Here is a 27,702-nt window from a genome sequence, read left to right as displayed (position 1 = left end):
GTTGCTCAGTCGTGTCCGACTCTTTGCGACCCCATAAATCACAGCATGCCAGGCTTCCCTGTCCATCACCAGCTCCCGGAGTTCACTCAAACTCATGTCCATCAAGCCAGTGATGCCATCCAGCCCTCTCATTCTCTGTTGTCCCCTTCTCCTCCTGCTTTCAATCATTCCCAGCATCAGGGTCTTTTCCAGTGAGTCAACTCGTCGCATGAGGTGGCCAAAGTATTGGAGCTTCAGCTTCAGCATCCGTCCTACCAGTGAATACCCAGGATTGTTCTCCTTTAGAATGGACTGGTTGGATCTCCTTGAATTTCAAGGGACTCTCCAGAGTCTTCTCCAACACCACAGTTCAAAAGCATCAATTCTTCAGCGATCAGCTTTTTTCACAGTCCAACTCACATCCATACATGACCACGGGAAAAACCATAGCCTTGACTAGACAGAACTTTGTTGGCAAAGTAATGTGTCTGCTCTTTAATATGCTATCTAGGTTGGTCATAACTTTCCTTCCAAGGAGTAAGCGTCTTTTAATTTCATGGCTGCAATCAGCATCTGCAGTGGTTTTGGAGCCCCCCAAAATAAAGTCTGCCACCGTTTCCACCGTTTCCCCATCTATTTCCCATGAAGTGATGGGACCAGATGCCATGATCTTCATTTTCTGAATGTTGAGCTTCAAGCCAACCTTTTCACTCTCCTCTTTCACTTTCATCAAGAGGCTTTTGAGTTCCTCTTCACTTGCTGCCATAAGGGTGGTGTCATCTGCATATCTGAGGTTATTGATATTTCTCCCAGCAATCTTGATTCAAGCTTGTGCTTCTTCCAGCCCAGCGTTCCTCATGATGTACTCTGCATACAAGTTAAATAAGCAAGGTGACAGTATACAGCCTTGACGTACTCCTTTTCCTATTTGGAACCAGTCTGTTGTTCCATGTCCAGTTCTAACTGTTGCTTCCTGACCTGCATACAGGTTTCTCAGGAGGCAGGTCAGGTGGTCTGGTATTCCCATCTTTTTCAGAATGTTTCACAGTTTATTGTGATCCACACAGTCAAAGGATTTGGCATAGTCAATGAAGCAGAAATAGATGTTTTTCTGGAACTCTTGCTTTTTCCATGATCCAGCGGATGTTGGCAATTTGATCTCTGGTTCCTCTGCTTTATCTAAAACCAGCTTGAACATCTGGAAGTTCACCGTTCACATATTGCTGCAGCCTGGCTTGGAGAATTTTGAGCATGACTTTACTAGCGTGTGAGATGAGTGCAATTGTGTGGTAGTTTGAGCATTCTTTGGCATTCCCTTTCTTTGGGATTGGAATGAAAACTGACCATTTCCAGTCCTGTGGCCACTGCTGTGTTTTCCAAATTTGCGGGCATATTGAGTGCAGCACTTTCACAGCATCATCTTCTAGGATTTGAAAGAGGTCAAGTGGAATTCCATCACCTCCACTAGCTTTGCTCGTAGTGATGCTTTCTAAGGCCCACTTGACTTCACATTCGATGTCTGGCTCTAGGTGAGTGATCACACCTTCGTGATTATCTGGGTCATGAAGATCTTTTTTGTATGGTCCTTCTGTGTATTCTTGCCACCTCTTCTTAATATCTTCTGCTTCTGTTAGGTCCATACCATTTCTGTCCTTTATTGAGCCCATCTTTGCATGAAATATGCCCTTTGTATCTCTAATTTTCTTGAAGAGATCTCTTGTCTTTCCTATTCTGTTGTTTTCCTCTATTTCTTTGCATTGTTTGCTGAGGGAAGCTTTCTTATCTCTCCTTGCTATTCTTTGGAACTCTGCATTCAGATGCTTATATCTTTCCTTTTCTCCTTTGCTTTTCACTTCTCTTATTTTCACAGCTATTTGTAAGGCCTCCTCAGACAACCATTTTGCTTTTTTGCATTTCTTTTCCATGGGGATGGTCTTGGCCCCTGTCTCCTGTACAATGTCATGAACCTCCGTCCAGAGTTCATCAGGCACTGTATCTATCAGATCTAGTCCCTTAAATCTATTTCTCACTTTCACTGTATAATCATAAGTGATTTGCTTTAGTTCTGGTTCAAAGGGCATTTCTCAGAGTGAAAACCTCCAATATCCAAAAATATTATACAGTATGATTGCACATATATAGTTTTCTTGAAATAACAATATTATACTATTGGAGGGGAGACAATTGGTTTCCAGGGGTTGGAATTGTGAGTGTAGAGGCGATTATAGAGGTGATGACAGAATGTTTGTATATCTTTTCTACACTCATGAAAGACTGACAGAACTGTACTAAAACATTGTATCAATATCAGTTGATATAGTATTATAGTAACTCCTTGGTTTAACTGGATGAAGCCTACACAGAATATTTCTGTACTGTTTTTGCAACTTTGTAGACTGTAAGTGGGTGAATTTCATGGTATGTGAATTATATCTCAATAAAGATGTTTTTTGGAAAAGGAAGTTACAGCTTATGAGCAAATGATGTGATTTATTAAGTTGAATGTTTGGGAGTATTAGAAACTTTTCACAAACAAGTGATATCTGTATTTACTGAATCCATTACTAATTTAATTGAACAACACAAAAATCCCTATTGACAGCCTAATTCTGTGAGATCTGTCTTTCTTCTGTGGAAACCAAGCAGGCAGTGTCTTCGCTGGCAGCTCTAAGTCCCCACACATCCCCAATGCACAGATGAAGAAACTGAGACCTAGAGAAGGGCTGGCTCTTGCAAATTAGTAAGTCAGTGGCAGAACAGTGACTAGAATTTGAAACTCCTAACGCCTTGTCCAAGGCTCTTACCACTGGACGAGTTTTCATTAACCTTCTTACGATCTTTTGCTTCCTCCTCCTTTCTGCTCACTCCTCCCTCAAAACAGCCGTTTCAGTTATTTGCTTCATAAATTAAAAACTTATCTTCCTTCTCTATCTCCTTCCCTTCCTCCTCTCTTCCTTCTCTTTTCCTCTTCTTCTATTCCTTCATTACTTCCTCCCTTCCTATTTAAAAAAAACAAAACACAAACACAGGTCTACTATTTTCCCAGGGAGTGATTTCAACTGGTTCTTTGTAGTCTATTGTAATCAAAGCCAGACTTTCCCCTCAATCCCCGTCATTCTTCAAAATGTCAGATTCATCCTCTGGGGATTGCTTTACGAGCCCTAGGCAGTTAGGATGACAGATCTGGAAGCGTTTAGAGGAAGGCTGTCACACAAGAATGAGTTGAAGAGGGTTGAGGCAATTGCCATTCCACACAAATCTGGGACTATGCACCTTCTTGGTTTCTTAATCTTCTCTTTGCCCCCTCTTCTCAGTGCTGCTGAGTGTCTATATTCAAAGTGGGAAGCATGCAGTTAAATCATTGCTTGGATGGAGGGCCACTATTTTTTCCACTAGTAAGGATATTTTATCCACTAGTAAGGATACTAGTCTGTCTTGTGGGCTTCCCAGGTAGCTCAGTGGTAAAGAAACCGCCTGCCAATGCAGGAGATGCAGGAGACACGGGTTCAATCCCTGGGTCAGGAAGATCCCCTGGAGAAGGAAACGACAACCCACTCCAGTATTCTTGCCTGGGAAATCACATGGACAGATGAGCCTGGTGGGCTACAGTCCATCGGGTCGCAAAGACTTAGCAACTAAACAACAAGTCTGTCTTGTATTTTCAGTCTTTATTTTTCATTATTTAGAAGGTGACTCGTGTCTAGCTATTGGAATGAAGGAGAGAAGAGGCCTTCAGCAGCAAGTGATGTGGGTAGAGGGTGTGGAGAAACTTATTCATTAATGCCTGGAGTCTTGCCACAGTGTAGATTGTCCTAAGGAAACACATAGGGCCTTAGGTAGGTGTGGGTGCTCTGTGGCATAATATGGTCCAACATAGTCTTCTCCACAACTTGGGGAGCTGTCCTCTTCAGGAAACCAGATCTGGGCTGACTATCCAGTTCTGACTTACATGCTGTCAGAGATCCTCACTTTCCCCTTAGTAACTCTCCGGAACACTACTAAATGATATTTAAAATAACAGAAGAGACTATCAGCTCCAGGATGTCTCTCTTACACATGAAGGATTGCTTCTCCTTTCTTTCCTTCTTCAGTGTTTCTATATGGCTGATCTATTTCTGTAATGTTCATATTCAGCTTAGTGATCAGATTTACTCTTTCTTCCTCTTCTCTCTTCTCATTTTTTTCTTTTCACTATTTCACGTGGAAGGTGACTAGAATTGAGGCTGTGACTATGGTGGATCCAGAATGATGAGAGATGTGTGGAGCGTGATGTAGGAAGCACCATGGATCAATTAGTTGAGAGCATACCCAACTCTAAGATGGTGCTTGGACCTGGGGAAGACACAACCATAATGTGTGCACTCTTGGTGAGTTTCCCATAGGAATTATGAGCTATGTGAGCAGTTGCAGCACTTGGTGTTTCTTCCATAGAGGCAGAAGGCCCAGGCATGAGAGGAGACAGGCTCCATATTTTGAATCAGTGATTTGATTCATTCATTCATTGATCCACCAAATATTATTGAATACATGCTGAGAAAGAACACCAAGTGAACCAAAGAAAAACATGAACTCAGTTCAGTCTGGGTGGGACAATGGTGAGGTATAGATAGATGTGAGAGAGTTTTCAGTTCAGCCCCTCAGTCGTGTCTGACTCTTTGCGACCCCATGGACTGCAGCACCCCAGGCCTACCTGTCCATCACCAACTTCCAGAGTTTACTCAAACTCATGTCTATTGAGTCGGTGATGGCATCCAACCATCTTGTCCTCTGTCGTCCCCTTCTCCTCCTGCCTTCAATCATTCCCAGCATCAGGGTCTTTTCAAATGAGTCAGTTCTTCACATCAGCTGGCCAAAGTATTGGAATTTCAGCTTCAAAAGGAGTCCTTCCAATGAATATTCAGGACAGCTTTCCTTTAGGATGGACTGGTTGGATCTCCTTGCAGTCCAAGGGACTCTCAATTGGAGTCTTCTCCAATACCACAGTTCAAAAGCATCAATTCTTCGGTGCTCAGCTTTCTTAATAGTCCAACTCTCACAACCATATGTGACTACTGGAAAAACCATAGCTTTGACTAGATGGACCTTTGTTGGCAAGGTAATGTCTCTGCTTTTTAATAAGCTGTCTAGATTGGTCATAACTTTTCTTCCAAGGAGGAAGCATCTTTTAATTTCATGGCTGCAGTCACCATCTGCAGTGAATTTGGAGCTCAAAAAATAAAATCTGCCACTGTTTCCACTGTTTCCTCATCTATTTGCCATGAAATGATGGGACCAGATGACATACCTTTTTTTTTATGGGTTTTAAGGTTGGGTTGGGTTAGGTTTTAAGCCAACCTTTTCACTCTCCTCTTTCACTTTCATCAAGAGGCTCTTTAGTTCTTCCCTTTCTACCATAAGGGTGGTGTCATCTGCATATCTGAGGTTATTGATATTTTTCCTCGCAATCTTGATTCCAGTTTGTGCTTCATCCAGTCCAGCATTTCTCAAGATGTGCTCTGCATATGAGTTAAATAAGCAGGGTGACAATATACAGCCTTCATGTACCCCTTTCCTGACTTGGAACCAGTCTGTTGTTCCATGCCTGGTTCTAACTGTTGCTTCTTGACCTGCACACAGATTTCTCAAAAGGCAGGTCAGGTGGTCTGGTATTCCCATCTCTTGAAGAATTTTCCACAGTTTGTTGTGATCCACACAGTCAAAGGCTTTGGCATAGTCAATAAAGCAGAGGTAGAGGTTTTTCTGGAACTCTCATGCTTTTTCGATTATCCAATGGATGTTGGCAATTTAATCTCTGGGAGAGAGTTTCAGAGAGTTACAAACCATTAGATGGTGAGAAGAGTCTATAATGACCTTGAATTCTGAGGTTTGTTGCTAGGTAGAAGTTATTGCTCTCGGCTGAGACTGAGGAAGAGGTGGTGGTTAGTTGATGAGGAAAGATGTAAAGGATGTGGCCATTGTGGGCTATATCGACCTTGAGCTTCTGCCAGGTGACCATGTAGGGCTGTCTAGTGGACAGTAGGAAACATGCCTATCAGCAGAGGGGCCTGGGCTGGACATTGTGTTAGGCTGCATTAATAGGGATCATTGGAGACCATAGGTTTAAGTTAAAAAGATTGGTGCTTATGTGAAAAGATGTTCCACTTTGATAATTATTAAGTTCAGTCCAGTCACTCAGTCGTGTCCGACTCTTTGCAACCCCATGGACTGCAGCACCCCAGGCCTTCTTGTCCATCACCAACTCCCAGAGTTTGCTCAAACTCATGTCCATCAAGTTGGTGATGCCATCCAACCAGCTCATCGTCTATGGTCCCTTTCTCCTTCTGCTTTCAATCTTTCCCAGCATCAGGGTCTTTTCAAATGAGTCAGTTCTTCAAATCAGGTGGCCAAAGTATTAGAGCTTCAACAACAGCATCAGTCCTTCCAATGAACATTCAGGACTGCTTTCCTTTAGGATGGACTGGTTGGATCTCCTTGCAGTCCAAGGGACTCTCAAGAGTCTTCTCCAACACCACAGTTCAAAAGCATCAATTCTTCGGCACTCAGCTTTCTTTATACTCCAACTCTCACCTCCGTACATGACTACTGGAAAAGCCTAGACAGGCCTTTGTTGGTAGACTAATGTCTCTGCTTTTTAATATGCTGTCTAGGTTGGTCATAATTTTTCTTCCAAGGAGCAAGCATCTTTTAATTTCATGGTTACAGTCACCATCTGCAGTGATTTTGGAGCCCCCCAAAATAAAGTCAGCCACTGTTTTCACTGTTTCCCCATCTATTTGCCATGAAGTGATGGGGCAAGATGCCACAATCTTAGTTTTTTGAATGTTGAGTTTTAAGCCAACTTTTTCACTCTCCTCTTTTACCTTCACCAAGAGGCTCTTTAGTTCTCCTTTGCTTTCTGCCATAAGGGTGGTGTCATCTGCATATCTGAGGTTATTGATATTTCTCCCAGCAATCTTGATTCCAGCTTCTGCTTCATCCAGCCCATCATTTTGCAGGATATACTTTGCATAGAAGTTAAATAAGCAGGGTGACAATATACAGCCTTGATGTTGTACTCCTTTTCTGACTTGGAACCAGTCTGTTGTTCCATGTGTGGTTTTAATTCTTGCTTTTTGACCTGCATGCACATTTCTCAGGAGGCAGGAAAGATGGTCTGGTATTCCCATCTCTTGAAGAATTTTCCACAGTTTGTTGTGATCCACATAGTGAAAAGCTTTGGCGTAGTTAATAGAGCAGAAATAGATGTTTTTTTTGGAACTCTCAGAGAAATACAAATCAAAACCACAATGAGGTATGACCTCACATTGATCAGAATGGCTATCATTAAAAGTCTACAAAGAATGTGGAGAGAATGGAACCCTCCTACACTGTTGGTGAGAATGTAAATTGGTACAGCCACTATGGAGAACAGTATGAAAGTTCCTTTAAAACACTAAAAATAGAGTTACCATATGATCCTGCAATCCCACTCCTGGGCATATATCTGGAGAAAACCATAACTTGAAAAGATACATGCACCCCACTGTTCATAGCAGCAATATTTACAATATCCAAGACTTGGAAGCAACCTGAATGCCCATCAGCAGATAAATGGATAAAGAAGATATGGTATACACAATGAAATACTACTCAGCCATGAAAAAGAATGAAACAGTGCCACTTTCAGGAACATGGACAGATCTAGAGGTGACGATACTAAGTGAAGTAAGTCAGACAAAAAAAGACAAACATTATATGATATCTCTTATATGTGGAATCTAAAACATGACACAAATTAACTTATCTATGGAACAGAAATAGTCTTGTGAACATGGAGAACAGACCTGTGGTTCCCAAGGGTGAAGGAAATAGGGGAGGAGTTGATTAGGAGTTTGGGATTAGCAGATGCAAACTATTACATGTAGGATGGATAACAAAAATGTCCTACTGTAGAGCACAGGGAAATATATTCAGTATCCTGTGATAAACCTTAACAGAAAAGATTTTTTTTTTTAAAAGACTGTTGCTTAGATAGTGGCCTACATGCTATAGGATGCCATCTCCTCTCCTGCAAACACAGCTGGAAACTAAAGTTGCACAAAGATTAAATTTAGGAAAGACTTAAACGGGAGAAAGTTTTCTTGTATTTAAGTTTATTTTTTCTGTGTATTTGTCGCTCATGTATTGTTGTTGTTCAGCCTCTCAGTCATGTCTGACTCTTTGTGACCCCATGGAATACACTATGCAGTTATAATAATGACCTTTCCATCTTGTACTTGTTATGTCAGGACACTTTTAAGACTTTGCTCTTGATAGTCATTGCCAAGACTGAGCTTACAACCTTTCACCACATCCCCCAATATGCAGAAACTTATCTCCTCAAGCCTAATGTGTGAATTTTAGGCAGTTGGCAGATCTTTGGTAACAAAAGGTGTTCAGGATAAATAGATCAGAGACCTGAAGACAACCTTGGGCTCAGCTACTTGAAGGCTAGAATTCTATGATATGATGCATCATTTACCTAGTGGATAGTGGATGTCAAAATTTTAGATGTGGAATCTCTTATTCCAAGTGAAGCCTTCCGCAGAAATCCACTTCACAAATATAAACAAGGTTGAGCACTCTGGTGGAAGTGAGGACTGTAATCCCAGAGTCCTGCCTACCCCCTCACAGAAGTTGGCTCTGACACTCAGCCACAGAACTCCGAAGTCTTTCTGGCCACAGCTGGGAAGGCTCTGTGCTGGAAGACCCTTCTTCAGACATGGACCTTATGCTCCTGCACAGACACCTATCTGTGTAGACCCCATTCTGTCCAATACACTAACTTCTAAACTTACTGTCTGGGTTTCCAGCACTGCCAACAAATATCACCCTAACCTCTGCATTCTTATGATCCTGTTATGATCCCGTTTCTTGTTTCCCAAATTCTTCATTGCCCAGTGAGTTTATTTCTGAACTCGCTAATCAGCTCCACTGATCAGTGTCTACTCTTTAATCAATAACACAAACTCTTTTTTAAATTTTTTATTTATCTTTTAATGGAAGGATAAAAGCTTTACAGAATTCTGTGGTTTTCTGTCAAACATCAATAAGCATCATCCATAGGTATACCTTGATTACTACAACCTTTTCTTAAAATCAGGTATTTTAAGAAAGTAGAATTTTATTCTACTTTTTTTTCCTATTTAGAAAAATGTATTGAACATAATTCCTGCATCACAGTTATCGAAAGAAAAGCTTAATTTTCCCTGAAGGCATCCTGTCATTTTACATGATCTATACCTTAAAACTTTTCATATTAAACATACAGGTTAAATATGAAATTAGTAAAATGCAGCATATAAAACGTCATGCTGAGCAAAACAAGTCCAAAAGAAAAGTTACTATGTATCAATAGAACAGTTCCCATAGTATTTAAGATGTTTCCTATGTAAATCATATTTGAATGCAATTTTTAGAACCATATTTAAATGTATTTTGCAATTCGTTAACTAGGCATCCACATTTTCCTTCCACCACATAATCTGTTCCTCTGATTATGTTGGCAACATCTGCTAGGATCCACAGAATGCAGCAGAAGAGCAGTTATTTCTCATGATTTGAGAAATCTGGTCCACCTTTAATGTAGTTTCCTGAGATTTATGCTCCGCTGAAGTCAAAACCAGAATTTTCTTTCTGGAATCTCCCTAATGTAAGTTTTCTCTGCATTTGGTCTTGAACCCAAGGGTGAGCTGCATATTCAGATTCTAGAAGAGAAGTCCAACAATTTGCTGCATCTCTCCTCATCTTTGTAAGAACAATACGGATCATTTTTCTATCCTCCAGAGACCATGTTCCCTCATCAGCTATTGTAGAGTCAAAGAGTTTGCCCTGACACTACCTTGAGGATCTTGTGGCCACCCATGGCCAATGCCACATGCTTGCTCTGCAGGCCACACTGGTTATCCTGGGCGCGAGTGCCTGGCGGTACTTGAACTTCAATGAGCACCTCCTCCGAGGTCTGGTACCACTGGCCCCATGGCGCTCTGCATGGAACCACCCCACTGCGTGCCTCAAATGGGGCTGACAAACTCTAGTCACCTCCTGGCCACGGTGGCACCAAGCAAGCAGCTATTCTACTTTTGTATAATTGTTTTAGCCCTTCTTATTCTTTTGCCCTTCCATTAATTTGTTTTTTGTCCTTCCATAAACTTTTTGAATCAGCTTGTTTATATCTACAAAAAAAATTCTGCTGGAATTTTGATTGACATTCCTTTAAATGTATGGATCAGTTTAGTGAAAATAGACATCATCACTACGTTGAGTTGACCAGTCCATGATACTTATCTCTATTTATTTACTATTTATTTAGGTCTCGATTTCTTTCATTAGCATTTTGTAGCTTTCAACACACAGATCTTGTGCATGTCTTGTTAGATTTATACCTAAATATTGCAATTTTGGAAAATGGTGAGTTTTTTTTCCAAAGAGGAAATTCATATATTAATGGAGATAATTTGTAAGATATCTTGTTACATATGAAATGAAACTTAGTGGATATCTCTGGGCACATAACTTTTCAGCTGAAGGGAAAGCCTTCTAAAACTTAAATTTTTTTTACTAACTTAAGAATCTATTTGATCACTATAGAAGCAACATATACTCATCATAGAAATCAGAGCATTTGAATCAGTTCTAATGAGGTGGATGAAACTGGAGCCTATTATACAGAGCGAAGTAAGTCAGAAAGAAAAACACCAATACAGTATACTAACGCATATATATGGAATTTAGAAAGATGGTAACAATGACCCTATATGGGAGACAGCAAAAGAGACACAGATGTAAAGAACAGACTTCTGGACTCTGTGGGAGAAGGTGAGGGTGAGATGATTTGAGAGAATAGCATTGAAACATGTATATTACCATATGTGAAGCAGATTGCCAGTCCAGGCTTGATGCATGAGACAGGGTGCTCAGGGCCAGTGCACTTGGATGACCCAGAGGGATGGGATGGGGAGGGAGGTGGGAGGGGGCTTCAGGATGGGGAACACATGTACACCCATGACTGATTCATGTCAATGTATGGCAAAAACCATTACAATATTGTAAAGCAATTAGCCTCCAATTAAAATAAATTAATTATTACTTATTATATTTATTTATAAATACAAATAATTATATATAGCAAAATAATTATATCATTATTTATTAATTATAATTAAAATAAAGAAATCAGAGTAAATAATATTCATCATAACTCATCAGAAAACGGTGTTTAAAATTTTTGGTTTCTAATTTTTAAAATTGTAGTTGTGTGTAAATACAGTTAATTTTATGTGTTGATCTTATATCTTTCCATCTTGGGATTTTCTTTGACCCCCTCCCAGGCTGCCAGATGTGAAAAAGCCCACAGAGTGCCAAGTCAGCAAATGACCCTATGCCCTCCTGAAGCTGTACCCTCACTACAGGAGGTTCTTCCAGGTGCCATGGTGCCAAGTGCTTCACCCTCTGAAAAGATCATGGGCTGGCCTGCCAGGTACCTGCCCACTCAGCCTAAGCCCTTGGGCCCCAGAAAGTAGAGGTTAGAGTCACGAGAGGTTTTTCTGCACCAGAGAGAAGTCTAAAGACAGCTGTACCAGTACCTACTGTGTACTAAACTCTGACTGGTGCCCAAGAAGGATGCTAGGGATGGGAGGAGGCAGGGTCAGGCCTGCGCCTTGACTTATGGCAATTTCTATCTATAATCTCATTAATCAAGAATGTTCTTCTTTCTTCTGATGCAAGAACAATCTCAGTCCAAGTCTCTGCTACCCTCCACGTGGCTGAACTTGCCTGAGCACCTGCACAGGTGCCATTAGGCACACTGAAAATCAGGGATTTCCTGTGAGACATGTATCAGACAAGAGACAGAAGAAGGATGGTTACTTACTCTTTTTAAATTGAAGCTGGCATGTCCATTAAGGAAGCATTTTTCACCTAGTAGGAATATTCTAGAGTTTTAGGAATTCAGCCTTAGTAGATGTTTGTTTCATGGTCTTTCCTCATCTACAAGGGAGATGCTATGGACTCAATAGTGTCCCCCTAAAATTCATATGTTGACACTTAACCCCCAATGTGATGGATTTGGAGATGGAACCTTAGGGACGTAATGAGATTTAGATGAGGTTATGAGGGTAGGGCCCTCAATATGAGATCAGTGCCCCTATACAAAGTGACACCACAGAACTTACTACTTCTCTCTCTCTCTCTCCCTCCTGCCATGTGAGGGCATAGTGAGAAGGTGGCCACGTACAAGCCAGGTAGAGAGTTCACACCAGGTACCAACCATCAAGGCATCTTGATCTCTGGCTGCCCAGGCTCCAGAACTGTGAGAAATAAACATCTATTGCTTCAGTTACACACAGTCTATGATATTCTGTTACGGCAGCCTGACTCCACCCTGGTCCTTAATAGCATGTGATCCTGGGAAGATGCCCAAGCCCCGGGGCCCCAGTTCTTCATCTGTGCAGCAAACAGGTATGAGGAGCCCTGTCTGTAGGACTGCAAGGATATATATAAAGCACCTCACGCAGAACCTGTCTGATCTTTATGATTAGCAGTTATTTGTACTAGTATTTGGATCTCAATTTCACAGCTCTGGGCTCTGGGAGATTTTGTTGTTGCTGTTACCTAAGATATCTCAGACAGCATGCAACACAATATGACAGAGAATGCAAATTTAGCCAGAAATTTTGTTTTATAACTAAAACTCAGCGCGATCTCCTTCCCTGAGGATCTACTATTTCATTTGGGCATGGAGGAGTCTTCCCCAGCTGGATGCAACTCAAAGCTTCTACAGTTTGTCAAGAACCAGCGCCTCTTCCTCCCAGCTGCTCTTCCATCCAAACTATGATTTTCACTAATTCCACCTCCACCAAAAATCTATACACTACTTAAGAGTTGCCCCTAATACTCCTAAGATTACCTAGTAATAATGCCATGGACTCTGGCTCTCCCAGACCAGGGAAAACAGTGCTTGTCCACGGACTTCTTGGCATCATTCTCAAGGAGTGTGACCACATACTGAGAAGAAATCCTAGCAGATGGAGGGTAGAAAACACCTACTTCATCCCTGTGGTCAACAGCAACGCAACAAGAGCCAGGACCCCTTCCTTCTTGTCCCAGGGTGAGATCTCTCTGGGATTTACCCAGGATCCAAAAGGACTGTAGTCCACGGAATTCTCCAGGCCAGAATACTGGAGTGGGTAGGCTTTCCCTTCTCCAGGGGGTCTTCCCAATCCAGGGATTGAACCTAGGTCTCCCGCATTGCAGGTGGATTCTTTACCAGCTGAGTCACAGGAAGCCCTCCAAAAGGACACCTCATAGCAATGATCCATTTCAGACTTTCCCCTCATCCCCAAGACACACAGTCTGCAGGTCTGAGGGCTGTCACCATTCAGCTTCATCACAATCACCTCTCATAGTCACCTCTCACAGGAACTCCAGCTTCCCAAAGCCCCAAACTGCCCTGGCTCTGGCATCGACACTCCAGTGCTCCTTCTGGAGCCCCACCGCCTTGCCCCATGTTGCCCTGTTCTGTGGGATTAGGGGACATCTCTCCATCTTCCTTCTGTGACTGCGGCTCCTAGACCATCGCTCTAGGTGTGGGGGTGTCCTGCTTCTCCCAGTGTCCCCACTGCTAACACAGGGCCTTCCACAGGGCACAGGCTCCGTGAAGGTCTTGGGAATAAATGAGCCAGTGAGCAGAGACTTCATTTATTACTATTTTATTACTTTCTTAAATAAGCCAAACAAATCCAGGTTATACATATATGTTTTAATTTTACAGAATGACAGAAGAAGAGGATAAGAATTCAATAATTAACAACCATTTACTTTTATTTCTCTATTTCTTGACCCCATTAATTGTACTGCTAATTACTTTCACATTTCCAGGTAAATTCCTGTTCCAATGCTATGTTATCTAATTTGGGATCACAAACCATGACTGAAGGCTTCCCAATTGATTTTACAAATAGCAAAACTCAGTCTTGAATTGGGTAAGTACAAATACACGTGAGATCAACATGAACTCAGATAAATTTTCTCATACCTTCTTAAATAACCTGGGAAAATCCAAATAAACAGAGATAGCTTAGTTGTACAAAATGATAGACAAAAAGTATAAGAAGCAAGACTTCACTACAATCACTTTTTATTTTCGAATTCTTCCACCAACTGTGTATCTACTAAGTAATTTCACATTTCCAAAATACTTCTAATTCCATATTATCTTGTTCAAAACCATGAAATAAAATGGAGGAGTTCCTCATTTCATTTTACAAAATAGGAAAACTCTTGTTCTTGAAATGGGTAAGTACAAACACAGTGTGATCAATGGCATTGACAGAGTTAGACACAAACTCCTTAAGCCTCCTATAAAAAAAGAGTAAGACCTGAAAAATTCCTAAAGAAAATAGAGGTGAGTCCCCATGTCATTGTAGAGAAAAGGAACACAAAGATGCCACATACCAGGTTGCCCCAATAGGCCGAGGCCCTCACTGCTAAGAAGGCTGACTGCTCCCTCTTCAGTCACAGAGGGAAAGAACAGCCTCCCTTCCTGCCCCCAGGACAAGCTGTTGGATGTGGGCCTGCAAGGAGCCTGGCTGCTGCTCTGGCTCAGAGTTCCCCTTTCTCCTCCCTCGCAGCCTCTGCAGAGGGGGTGGAAGGACCTGGGACCGCTTCAACTGACTCTGCTCAGATACTCCAGGACTTTAAACTTGCTGGTCTCCGCATAGGCCCGGGGACCCCACAGGAACTCGGAGCGAGCAGGATCACTGTCAGGCACCTGCCGGTACTCTAGGTAACCCTCCCGCACCCACACTTGGGTCAGCATCTCTCTGGGCTCCCCATAGATGTAGTGCTCCCTCCCGGGACACACCCCCATCCTGTTCAGTGCACCCCAGATCGCCTCCTCAGGGGCGCAGTCGACCTCCACAGCGATCAGGCACAGGACCATCACCAGGAGGCCGGCCTTGGGCAGCCTCTGCTCATCTCTCAGCGTCTCATTGAGGGTGAGGCCCAGGGTGGGGACCAGGATATAGGTGTGCTCACTGGGGTCCACCTCCTTCACCTCCAAACCAAAGACCAGCTGCACGTACTCTGAGGCTTGACTGAGGACCACCACAAAGTGGTCCTGGTAATCTTGGAGGACACTACTCAGCACTTCTGCCTTTGTGAACGGCTCCTTGGCGAGATACCTACTGAGCAGGAATTGTATCAGCTCATATTTCTTCACCCGTAGTGCATCTTGGAGTGAGGACCTGGCATCTTCCTGGTCATGCGAGGTGCTTGGCACTTCATCTTGCCTGCTGAAGCCATGGTCTTCAGATTGGCTCCCCGGAGTGGCAGCCATGGCAGTGGGAGAAGGGCAGACACTCACAGGGCTCTGGCGGAGACTGGCTGTTGCAGCAGCAGCCACCTCCTCCAGGGTGCCCCAGACCGGGAGAGAGGAGGAGGAAGCTGCATCTCCTTCCTCCACCTGCTCCACCTCCTCCACCTCCTCCACCTGCTCCACCTCCTCCACCTGCTCCTCTTCCTCCATCTGCTCCTCTTCCTCCTCACTCCAAATGAACTGAGCCTCCATCAGACCCTCGTCCTCTCCTGGATCCTGAAAGACTCTCTCAGGCAGGCGGAGCTCATGCATCCCAGGCATGATGACTGGGGTCGAACTGCAGACAGGAGTGAGGAAGGGGACAGATGGGGACCACAGGCCTGTGGGAGAAGGGGGTTGTGAGCGGCCTCCGCTGAGAAACCCACCCTGGGCCGTCTGATTCAGGCCACTTACAGGTCTCCTCTTGAGGGGTGCTCTCGGGCTTCATAGATGAGCTCCTGCTGAGCGGCCTGACCCCTGGCTACCCGAAGGAGGATGTGAGGTGGCTCCCTAGGGTGCAGCCAGCACAGCTTGAGGTTCCGGGGCTGACAAGGTGGGGGAATTAGGGCCTTGTGGGGCCCCCTCTATCTGGGATAGGGAGTCCCTGGTGCACACTCAGAGGAAACAACTCACCTTGACTCCTGGCACTGCCTAGACCTCCTCTGCTTTCTGACCTCAGGACACCGGCCTCAGACCTCTGCCTTCGCCTCCTGGTTCCTGGAGCCCCTGTGAGAGAAATGGAGGGGGCACCTCGGCGGTAGACTGTGGCGCAGACTTACGACTTCTGTGATGGTAGGAGGGGTGGAATATGTGAGTTCCCCCATTGTGCAGTGGGAGGTCCCATCGGGGATCCCTTGTAGTGCTCACCTTTCCCCCGGCCGGCCTGGACCCGCCCCTTTGGGGACCTGCAGGGAAACTCAGAACAAGACCCGAGTCTGGACAGAAAGCGCTGAAGGGCCCCACATGCGACTGCATCTGCCCAGGGCCTCCCAGGGGTCCTAGGCTGGGGAGATTCTTGGGCCTCAGCTTCTCCTCACGTCCTTCCAGGACTTCCAGCACTGACCACAGGGGTGGAGGTCTGCTCAGTCCTCCCTCGGGGTCCGGGAGTCCACCCTCAGCGGACCTGAACCCTCCGCTCTCTACCCAAACACCTCACCTCTCGAGGCCCTAAGCCAGAGGTCAAGAAAACGCTCACCCTGCTCACCCCGTTCCAGGGCCTTCAATATCCCCAGCAAAGGCAAGGATCCCTCCCTGCATTGGGGTCTAACCACCTCAGTCCTTCCTCGCATGGAGCCTGGACACTCCAGGCAGGACCCGGATGTCCCCGTCCGCCATGTTGAAACCCTGCCACTTTCACCAGGTCCCAAGTCTCTCTGAGACCCGATGTCAGGATATGCTGCACATGGTCGTTCCACCCGGGGAATACCAGGGTCCCCTCTGGGGTCCGGTTCCTCTCACACCTCCCTCAGGGTCCCCACCTTGACTCCTGCTAGGACCTGGGCTCTGTCTTCTCCATACCTGAGGCCCAGCTTCTCACACCGCGGTCCCAGTCTCTCTGAGACCCGGATGTCAGGAAGTCCACCCCTTGTACCAGGTCCCCAGTCTGAGACCCGGATGTCAGGAAGTCCGCCCCTTGTACCAGGTCCCCAATCTGAGACCCGGATGTCAGGAAATCAGCGCATGCCTGTTGCGCTCATCCTACTCCATATGTTCGCCCTGGACTGACAACAGAGATGGATTTCTCTGGGGTCCAGGGTCCTTTAGTCCCTCCTCAGGGTCCTTAACTTGACACCCCGCAGACCTGGGAATCGGCCCACTTGAGGCCTCGCCCCATATGCAAGGTGCCCAATCTGAGACCCGGAGGTTAGGAAGTGAGCCCCCTGTAACACGTCCCCAGTCTGAGAGCCAGATGGCAGGAAGTCAGCCCCCTGTACCAGGTTCCTAGTCTGAGACCCGGATGTCAGGAAGTCAGGCCATGCCTGTTGTGCTCATCGTACCCCAGGGTCTCCCAGGACCAACAGCTAGGATGGGCTTCTCTTGGACTCCTCTGATTGGGGTCCAGCATCCCCTCAGTCCTCCCTCAGGGTCCTCACCTAAACTCCTTCAGAACCTAAGAATCTCCCTTCCAATCTCTGAGGCCTTGCCCTTTATATCAAGTCTCCAATGTCTCTGAGACCCCGAGCTCATGCGCCCACCAGAGTCACCCTGGGCTGATAGCAGGTGCCGGGACCTGTGGGATTCCGTGTGTCCTCCCTCAAGGTCCTCATCTTGAGCCCTGGCAGGTCCGGGGATGCCCCTTGTGTTGACTAGAGGCGGAACCCTCACACCAAGGCCGTCACTGCCCTGAGACCCCCAGGGGGAATCTGTGGGGATGACATCAGGGCTCCAAGCCCAGGGTTTCCCAGAGCTGAGAGGATGCCGCCGTCCGTCCTCAACCCTCCTTCTGCTCTTCGCTTTGACTCTCAGCAGGTCTGGGTACCACCCTCTCACCCCAACCTTGCTCCCCTTAGAACCAGGCTCTCCCCAGCCAGGAACCCTGAGAGGCAAGTGGGAGTAGGGGGCTCATTCCTTCAACAGTGCTGGGGTCTCCCAGGGCTGAGAGCATTGACAACCTGGATGATCTGGGGTCCCAGAGTCCCCCTCAGGGTTCTACCTTGACTCCTAGCACAGCTGGGCTCCTTCATTCTGCTGACCTGAACCCGGGCACCTGACCCAGGCCCTCACTTCCCCCCTCCCATCGGGATCAGTGACGTCACATCTGGACACCATGACCCCTGGTCCCCCAGGGCTGTCGGGAGGGCTGCACATGCATCCCTTGGGGACCCTCAGTCTCCTCTGGCTCTCACATTGAGTCTCCGCAGGACGTGGGCCCCCTCCTACTGCCCACCTGAGACTGCACCTCACAGACTAAGCCTCTGGCTCCCCACATTCACTGCGAAAGTGAGGGGGAGGTGGAAGCTCAGCTTGACAGCCCGGACTGGGGCCCCCAGGAGTCCCAGTAGGGGTGGAGTTGTATTCTATGGGACACTTTGTTCCTGGGTGACTGGACCTCCTCATCCTCACTCAGGAGGGGGCCTCATTAACCCTTGAGGGAAGGCTGCAGTCCCAGCACAGATGCTGGATGGGGAGCTGCTGTGCCTATGACCTTGAGGGAGCACAGGTAACCAGATACCTTCCCCATGGGGACCCCTCAACAGCAACCAGATTTCAGAATCCCTTTGTTCTACAAGGTGTCTTTTCTACACTGAAGAGGTTGAACGGTGGAATTTGTTGAATTCCTGTTGTTTTCAGGTTATCTGCATTGTCCAGAAAACTCAGCAGTGGTCACAGTACTGGAAAAGGTCAGTTTTCATCCCAATCCCAAAGAAGGGCAATGCCAAATAATTCAAACTACTGCACAATTCCACTCACTTCACATGCTAGCAAAATTCTTCAAGCTAGGTTTCAATAGTATATGAACCAAAAACTTCCAGATGTACAAGCTGGATTTATCAAACAGAGAGACTGAACAACAACATTGTCCAGTGCTGATATAATATATATAGGTGTGTGTATATATATATATATATATAATATATATATATACACACACACAATCTCATGACAGAATACTTACCCTTACGATTTTTGGTTAACTCGTTATTCTATTTCTCATCTACTCCTTCAGTCAGTTCAGTTCAGTCTCTCAGTCATGTCCAACTCTTTGTGACCCCACAGACTGAAGCACACCAGGCTTTCCTTTCCTTCACTATCTCCTAAGTTTGCTCAAACTCATGTCCAGTGAGTTGATGATACCATCCAACCATCTTATCCTCTGCCTCCTCCTTCTCCTCCTGCCTTCAATCTTTCCCAACATCAGGGTCTTTTCCAAGGAGTCACTTCTTCGCATCAGGTGGCCAAAGTATTGGAGCTTCAGCTTCAGCATCAGTCCTTCCAATGAATATTCAGGGTTGATTTACTTTAGGATTGACTGGTTGGATCTCCTTATAGTCCAAGGGACTTTCTAGGGTCTTCTGCAGCACTACAGTTCAAAAGCATAATTCTTCAGCCCTCAGCCTTTATAATGGTCCAACCGTCACATCCGCACATGACTACTGAAAAACCATAGCTTTGACTATACGAACTTTTGTTGGCAAACTGATGTCTCTGCTTTTTAATATGCTGTTTAGTTTTGTCATAGTTTTTCTTCCAAGGAGCAAGCATATTTTAAAAAATTTTATGGCTGCTGTCACCATCCAGATTGATTTTGGAGCCCAAGAAAATAAAATCTGTCACTGTTTCCATTGTTTCCCCATCTATTTGCCATGACATGATGGGACCGGATGCCATGATCTTCATTTTTTGAATGTTGAGTTTTAAGCCACCTTTTCCACTTTCCTCTTTCACCTTCATCAGGAGGCTTTTTAGTTCCTCTTTGCTTTCTGCCATAAGGATGGTGTTATTTGCATATCTGAGTTTATTGATATTTCTCCTGACAATCTTGATTCCAGCTTGTGCTTCATCCAGCCCAGCATTTTACATGATGCACTCTGCATATGGCTCAGATGGTAAAGAATCTGCCTGCAATGTGGGAGACCCAGGTTCGATCCTTGGTTGGGGAAGATCCCCTGGAGAAGGGAATGGCAACCCACTCCAGTATTTTTGCCTGGATGATCCCATGGACAGAGGAGCCTGCTGGGCTACAGTTCATGGGATAGCGAAGAACTAGACATGACTGAATGATTAACACTTTCACTTTCACTCTGCATGTAATTTAAATAAACGGGATGACAATACACAGCCTTGACACACTCCTTTCCCAATTTTGAACCAGTCTGTTGTTCCATGTTCTGTTCTAACTGTTGCTTCTGACATGCATACAGGGTTTTCAGGAGACAAGTAAAGTGGTCTGGTATTCCCATCTCTTTAAGGATTTTCCAGTTTGTTGTAATCCACACAGTCAAAAGTTTTAGCATAGTCAATAAAGAAGAAATATGTTTTTCTGGAATTTTCTTATGATTCAACAGATGTTGGCAATTTGATATCTGGTTCCTCTGCCTTTTCTCAACCCAGCTTGTACATCTGGAAATTCTTAGTTCACGTAATGTTGAAGCCTAGCTTGAAGGATTTTGAGCATTATCTTGCTATCATGTAAAATGAGTGCACTTATCTGGTAGTTTGAACATTCTTTGGCATTGCTTTTCTTTGGAATTAGAATGAGAACTAACCTTTTCCAGTCCTGTGGCTCCTGCTGAGTTTTCCAAATTTGCTGGCATATTGAGTGCAGCACTTTAACAGCATCATCTTTTAGGATTTGAAATAGCTCAGTTGAAATCCCATCACCTCCACTAGCTTTGTTGAAGTAATGCTTCCTAAGGCCCACTTGACTTCACACTCCAGGATTTCTGGCTCTAGGTGAGTGACCACACCATCGTGGTTATCCAGGTCATTAAGCCCTTTTAAAATGATTCTTCTGTGTATTCTTGCTACCTCATCTTAATCTCTTCTGCTTCTGTTAGGTCCATTTCTGTCCTTTATTGTGCCCATCTTTGCATGGAATGTTTCTTTGATATCTCTAATTTTCTTGGAGCGATCTCTAGTCTTTCCCATTGTATTGTTTTCTTTTATTTCTTTGCATTGTTCATGTAAGAATGCTTTCTTATCTCTCCTTGCTATTCTTTGGAACTCTGCATTCATTTGGGTGTATCTTTCCCTTTCTCCTTTGTCTTTCACTTCTCTTCTTTTCTCAGATATTTGTAAGGCTTCCTCAGACAACCATTTTGCCTTCTTTCATTTCTTTTTCTTTGGGATGGTTTTGATCACTGCCTCCTGTACAATGTTACAAATCTCAGTCCATAGTTCTTTAGACACTCCTATGGTAGAAACTTAGATTATTGATTTTAGATGTTTTTTTCTGTTCTAATTTATGCTTTCAATGCTATAAATTCCCCATTAGCACTGCTTTTGCTGCATCCTACAAATTTTGATAAGTTGTGCTTTTATTTTCATTTAGTTCAAGATATTCTTTTCATTTCTCTGAGATTTCTACTTTGACCCATATATTATTTATAGATCTGTGGTTTAATTTTCAAGTAGTTTGGAATTTGTCAACAATTTTTGTTATTGATTTCTAGCCTACTTCCACTGTAGACTGAGAAGGTGTGTTTTATGGGCCTGAATGTGATCTATTTTGGTGCATGTTTCACGTGATCTTGAGAAGAATGTGTATCCTGCTGCTGTTGGATGAAGTAGTCTATAAATGTCAATTATATCCTGTTGATTGCTGATGTTTTTGGATTCAACTATGTTCTTATCGAATTTCTGCCTGCTTGAATCTGTCCATTTCTGATACAAGGATGTTGAATTCTCCAACTATGATGATAGTATATTTATCAATTTCTCTTTGTCATTCTCTCATTTTTTTTGTCCCACAGTTTGGCGTTCTCTTGTTAGGCATGTATGCATTAAAGATTGTTATATCTTCTTGAGGTATTGACCCCTTTGTCTTCATGAAATGGCGTTTTTATATCTGATAACTATTTTCACTTTGATGTCTTCTCTGTTTGCAATTAATAGTTTACCTATACTTTCTTTTGGTTAGTATCACCATGGTGTGTTTTCCTTCATCCATTTACTTTTATAAATGATTTATTTGGCTATGTCAGGTCTTAGTTTTGGCACATGGACTCCAGAGCGTGTGGGCACAGTGATTGTGGCATGTGGGCTTAGTTGCCCCATGGCATGCGGAATCTTCCTGGACCAGGAATCTGACCTTCGTGCCCTGCATTGCAAAGTGAAGTGAAGTGAAAGTCGCTCAGTTGTGTCTGATTCTTTGCGACCCCATGGACTATACAGTCCATGGAACTCTCCAGGCCAGAATACTGGAGGGGGTGGCCTTTCCCTTCTCAAGGGGATCTTTCCAACCCAGGGATCAAACCCAGGTCTCCCGCATTGCAGGTGGATTCTTTACCAGCTGAGCCACAAGGGAAGCCCAAGAATACTAGTTTGCAAGGTGAATTCTAAACCACTGGACCACCAGGAAGTCCTCTACTTTTAATCCATATGGCTCTTCATATTTAAAGTGGGAACTAGAAGATAACATAATAATAAATCTTTTTTTTTATCCACTCTGATAATCTCTATCTTTTAATTGGTGCATTTAGACCATTGATATTCAAAATGATTACTGATATAGTTGGGTTAATAGCTGCCATACTTGTTGTTGTTCTCTATTTGGTGCCCTTGTTCTTTGTTCCTGTCTTTGTGTTCTGCTTTTTTTCTGCCTTTTGTGGTTTTTATTCAGCATTTTATATGATTCCATTTTTATTCCAAAATTGATAGCATATCAAATATGCTTTAAAATGTTTTTGTTATTTGTTGACTTATAGTGTGCAATATACTTTTATGGCTAATCCATGTCTACTTTCACATAACACTATACTGCTTCATGGTTAGTGTTAATACATTATAATAACAAGGTAATCCTAATGCCTCCTTCCTGCCCCTTATAATATTGCAATCATTTACTTCACTTTTATATAAGCATACATAAATATGTGTACACATATTTATATGTACACATATACACATGTATATGTGTATATATACATTCATATGGCATTAATATAAATAAACATACATGCAAAAATATTGTTGGCATTATTTTCAATAAAGTATTATCTGTTAGATGAATTAAAATTTTTTTTACATCTGTTTTTATTTTACTCTCACTTATTCCCTCTCTGATGTTTTTCCTTACTCTCTGTAGATTTGAGTTCCTGACTCATATTACTTTCCTTCTAAGTGTCAGACTTTATTTTTGGGGGCTCCAAAATCACTGCAGATGCTGATTGCAGCCATGAAATTAAAAGACACTCCTTGGAATGAAAGTTATGACCAACCTAGATAGTATATTAAAAAGCAGAGACATTACTTTGCCAGCAAAGGTCCCTCTAGTCAAGGGTATGGTTTTTCCCATGGTCATGTATGGATGTGAGAGTTGGACTGTGAAGAAAGCTGATCGCCGAAGGATTGATGCTTTTGAACTGTGGTGTTGGGAAAGACTCTTGAGAGTCCATTGGACTGCAAGGAGATCCAACCAGTCCATTCTAAAGGAGATCAATCCTGAATGTTCATTGGAAGGACTGATGCTGAAGCTGAAACTGCAATACTTTGGCCACCTCATGCGATGAGTTGACTCACTGGAAAAGACTCTGATGCTGGGAGGGATTGGGAGCTGGAGGAGAAGGGGATGACAGAGAATGAGATGGCTGGATGGCATCACCGACTCGATGGACATGAGTTTGAGCGACCTCCGGGAGTTGGTGATGGACAGGGAGGCCTGGCATGCTGTGATTCATGGGGTCGCAAAGAGTCGGACACGACTGAGCGACTGAAATGAAATGAACTGAAAGAACTTCGAGAGGTGGGAGGGGGGTTCAGGAGGGGGAACTCATGTACACCTGGGGCGAATTCATGTCAACATGTGGCAAAATCAACCAATATAATATTGTAAAATAATTTGCCTCCAATAAAAAATAGATAAATTAAAAAGAAAAAAAATTTCTTGCAAAGCAGAGCTACTGGAAACAAATTCCCTCAATTTTTGCTTTTCTGATAAAATCTCTATTTCTTCTTCATATTTGAAGAGAAATTTTGCAGGATACAGAATTCTAGGTTTTTTTTCCTTTCCCTCTGAACAGCTTAAATATTTCACATTACTCTTTTCTTGCTTGTGTGGTTTCTGAGGAGAGGTCAGACTTAATTCTTCTATTTGCTTCTCCATAGGTAGGAGTTTTATCCCACTCTTAATTTTTTCAAGATTTTTTTTTACTCATTTTTAATTTTCTATGGTTTTAAAATGATATTCCTAGGTGTAGGGTTTTTGTTTTTGTTTTTAACATTTGTCTTACTTGATTTTCTCTGAATTTCCTTTATCTGTGGTCTATTTTTGGTCATTAATTTAGGGAAATGCTCACTCATTATTATTTCAAATATTTCTTCTCTCATTTTCTCTCTCTTTTTCTTTTTGGTATTATCACTACACTTACGTTACACCTTTTGTAGTTTTACCACAGTCCTTGGATATTATGTTCTTTTTTCCCCCCTAGTTTTCATCCTCTTTGCTTTTCAGAAATTGAGGTTTATATTGAGATATCCTAAAGCTCAGATATTGTTTCCTCAGCCATTAGTTGAGGCTACTAATAAACCTAGCAAATACATTTTCGTTTCTGTTAGCACTTTTGATGACTTAGCATTTATTTCAGGTTCTTTCCTAGAATTCCCATCTCTCTTCTTACAGTGCCCATGTGATGTCTTATATACTGTCTACTCTATCCATTAGAGCCATTACATATTAATCATCCTAACATTCCTGCCAGGTCTGATTCTGATGTTTGCTTTTTCTCTTTAAATTGTGTTTTAACCTCTTGATATGCCTTCTAACTTTTTCTTGATAACTGGACACAATTACTGGATAAAAGGAACTGCAGTAAATAGCCTTTAATATGGTGGTAAGGTGTCAGCAGAGGGGAAATTTTCTGTAGTCCTGTGTTAGGTCTCAGTCTTTTAGTGAGCCTATGTCTCTGAACTGTGAACTTCACAAGTATTGATAGTTCTCATTTTCTCTGCCTCCACACCTTGCTTGCCATGGGATGACTATACTGAGCTGGAGTTATTTCTCTACTTCCACATAGAAGGCTACAACTGACTTGAGTTGGGTATTTTCCTTCCCTGTAGTCATACACTTTGATAATGCCATAGCAGGTTAGGCTCTGGTTAACTAGTTTCTTCTGAGGCAAGAACTTGTTGAGAAGAAGAGCGTGCTTTGTTGTATTTCAAAATGGTTCCTTTGCACCCCTCATCCTCCCACCAGAAGCATGAGAGGATCTTTATCTGATACTTACTGACTCTGCTCTGGTAAATGTCACTCCCTGTATTCACCTGCCTGTCTCTCCAATCTTGGGGGCCACAGTTTGCTGTGTTCTTACCTCTCCTATGGATCTAAGAAAAGTTGTTGATTTTTCAGCATGTTCCAGCTTTTTACTGATTTCTAAGGAGTAGCAACTTCCAATTTTCTTACATGCAGAACTGGAAATTCAAAGCCTAAAAATTATTTTTGAGAAAGCTATAAAGAGGATGAGAGAGATAAAATGTCATTTGGAGGAGATTCTACGGTTCAGGGGTATTATGTTTTATTTTAATTTTTATTATTATTTATAAAGAGACAAACATGTTTAACTGCTGGTGACACGGTTTATCCCAAGGATGCAAAGAAATTTAACACTAGAAAATAAGGCAGCGACAGAAAGAGTTGAGATGATGTGAATTATAGCAGGGAGGAGAGGAAATGGTAGCTTCTTCTACCCCCTTTTTCCAGCACTGATAGTCTTGCTTCATTCATAGGCTTTTGTTTTCAAAGACCTGGAACTTGTGGCTTGGGAGAAAGCCACTTGGGCCAATGATTTGTTTATTCTGCCTGCCATTGTACCAGTCTTTCTGCTATCTCTGGGGCTCTGGATAGTGGGTCTTGACCCACTCATACATGTATGACTTGACAGTAAGATTCCAGATGCTCACAGCAAAGGGATATTGGGCTGACTACAGACAGCTTGAACAAACATAGGTGTCCTTTACTGACTTGGAGCTAGTGCCAGGTTGTTGACATGTGATGGGGACAATATCATACCTCCCTTCCCACATGAGTGAGAGCTCTTGCTAGCCAGAAGGACTTGGATGCCTTGGCTTCTCTCCTTTTTTGCTCTGGTGAAGGTGTCCTGCAGATACTCCTGTCTTGCAAAAAACCCTTTCTGTAGATCCTTACTACTTAATGGAGCAACAGAGGGGTCTCTCTCTTTTCCGAGTCAGGGGTACTCTAAATGGGGAGAAGGAAGGAATCATGAACTGATTCCACAGTGATCACAGAGTGCTTCCAGAGATGCCAGTGGAAGGGTCTCCCCCTCTGGCACATGAGCTACTACCAGTCTCAGTAGGATGTCATAATGTGTCTTAATGAAGTCCTTCAACCATCAAAATGGGATCTAAAGCTCTTGGGTGGAAAGGCTACATGTTGGCAGTCTTATTCTTGGAGTGAGTATGGAGTCACACATAAATAGGACCACAAGGCCATTAGCTGAGGGACGGAATACATTTTGGCCATCTCATTCACCCATGAGGAGTTGCTAGCTCAGAACTAGGCCTACCACTATCTCTGCTCCATAGAGTCCATTTCGACAGTCCTCACTCTTGACAGGACTCTCAGAATAATTCAGGAATCCTGTGAGTCCAAAAGAAGTTTACTTGTAGTTTTGTCAGGGAATTTACTGAAGACTTAAGTCATTCACCTTTAGGTCTAGTCTACTTTGTTCAGGACTCAGCTATGGTGGAATTTACTTGCTCCTCAGTTTTGGTTTTAGCATCCTGGGTGCGGTTAATCTCTCCTTGTAGCTAGCGTTGAGTATAAATCCTCAGTGGTGAACCTAGAGACAACTAGGGGATAGGTTGCGGCTATTAGCTACCATGACTTCTGGAATTTTGGTAGTGCAACCCATTTGAAAGAGCAAAGGGGATGTCTTCCCTGTTCCTGAGGGAAAGGGCTGAGAGGAATGTCTGCCTACCTGAAGCTCTTTCTGGACACTCTGCCTACACCCACATACCATGAAGGTCTTACTTCAGCCAGTGGCAACTACCTCAGATGACAGGTGACTGGCCCAGAGTAGCTGGAAGGACAAATTGGAGTCCTATCCATAGAGAAGTTGCAGCTTCTTCCAGAGGCCAAAGAACCCTCCTTTAAGAATGGCAGGCATTCTTACTGATGAATGGCAGCATTTTGGAATTTAATGTATGTTGCTGTCTCCTGTGTCAAGGTTAAAGATGAGAAGGAAGAAGAGGAAGCAACATCCGTCTGAAGATCAAAGTCCCAATGGTTGTTAGTACTACTCAGTGATATATGGTTCACCTCCTTTGGATATATACCAAACTGAACAGCCTGGCTCCTTATAGTTGGGTCAGGGTATACATTCTAGCTAATGAATTGTGAGTGTGAGTGTTGTGTGTCCTTTCCAAGTGCAACACTAAATCACTAGTGTGAGGACCAACCCTTCCCTTCCCCTTGCTACAAACATTAGAGAGGCACATGTCATTGAAGCCTCTGTCAGCTTGTCCCTTAGTGGCTGTGATAAGCAGAAACTACTCTGATGACCTGCAATGGACACACAGTATGAGAAAGAAATAAGTCAGTGGGATTTTGGGATTGTTACCACAGCAGCACCCACCTCCCGATTATTGATTTTCCTATAATAAATTGGGATTATATGACCAGCCATTATCTGGTGGTGTGATGGAGTAGAATGCTTTCTACTCATTGGAAAAGA

At 43.5% G+C, this 27,702-nt stretch overlaps 1 protein-coding gene and 1 pseudogene across 1 annotated transcript; both read right to left on the bottom strand.

The window, feature by feature from the left end:
* Window positions 1–9,543: 9,543 nt before the first annotated feature.
* Window positions 9,544–13,504, bottom strand: LOC129564071 (nudC domain-containing protein 2 pseudogene; annotated as a pseudogene).
* Window positions 13,505–14,632: 1,128 nt separating this feature from the next.
* Window positions 14,633–15,637, bottom strand: LOC129564070 (melanoma-associated antigen 8-like). Its single transcript, XM_055437683.2, has one exon. The coding sequence runs from the start codon at window positions 15,632–15,634 to the stop codon at window positions 14,663–14,665; it is 972 nt and encodes a 323-aa protein (XP_055293658.2). The 5' UTR covers window positions 15,635–15,637; the 3' UTR covers window positions 14,633–14,662.
* Between the last annotated feature and the right edge of the window lie 12,065 nt (window positions 15,638–27,702).

The sequence above is a fragment of the Moschus berezovskii genome, chromosome X (genome assembly GCF_049115385.1).
Source record: "Moschus berezovskii isolate FMDL1 chromosome X, NW_MosBer_1.0, whole genome shotgun sequence".
NCBI classification, from domain to species: Eukaryota; Metazoa; Chordata; class Mammalia; order Artiodactyla; family Moschidae; genus Moschus; species Moschus berezovskii.
This window is presented reverse-complemented; position numbering and strand designations above follow the sequence as displayed.

Coding starts and splice junctions, on each gene's coding strand:
- LOC129564070 (XM_055437683.2), bottom strand. CDS start 15,634: ATGCCTGGGATGCATGAGCTCCGCCTGCCTGAGAGAGTCTTTCAGGAT.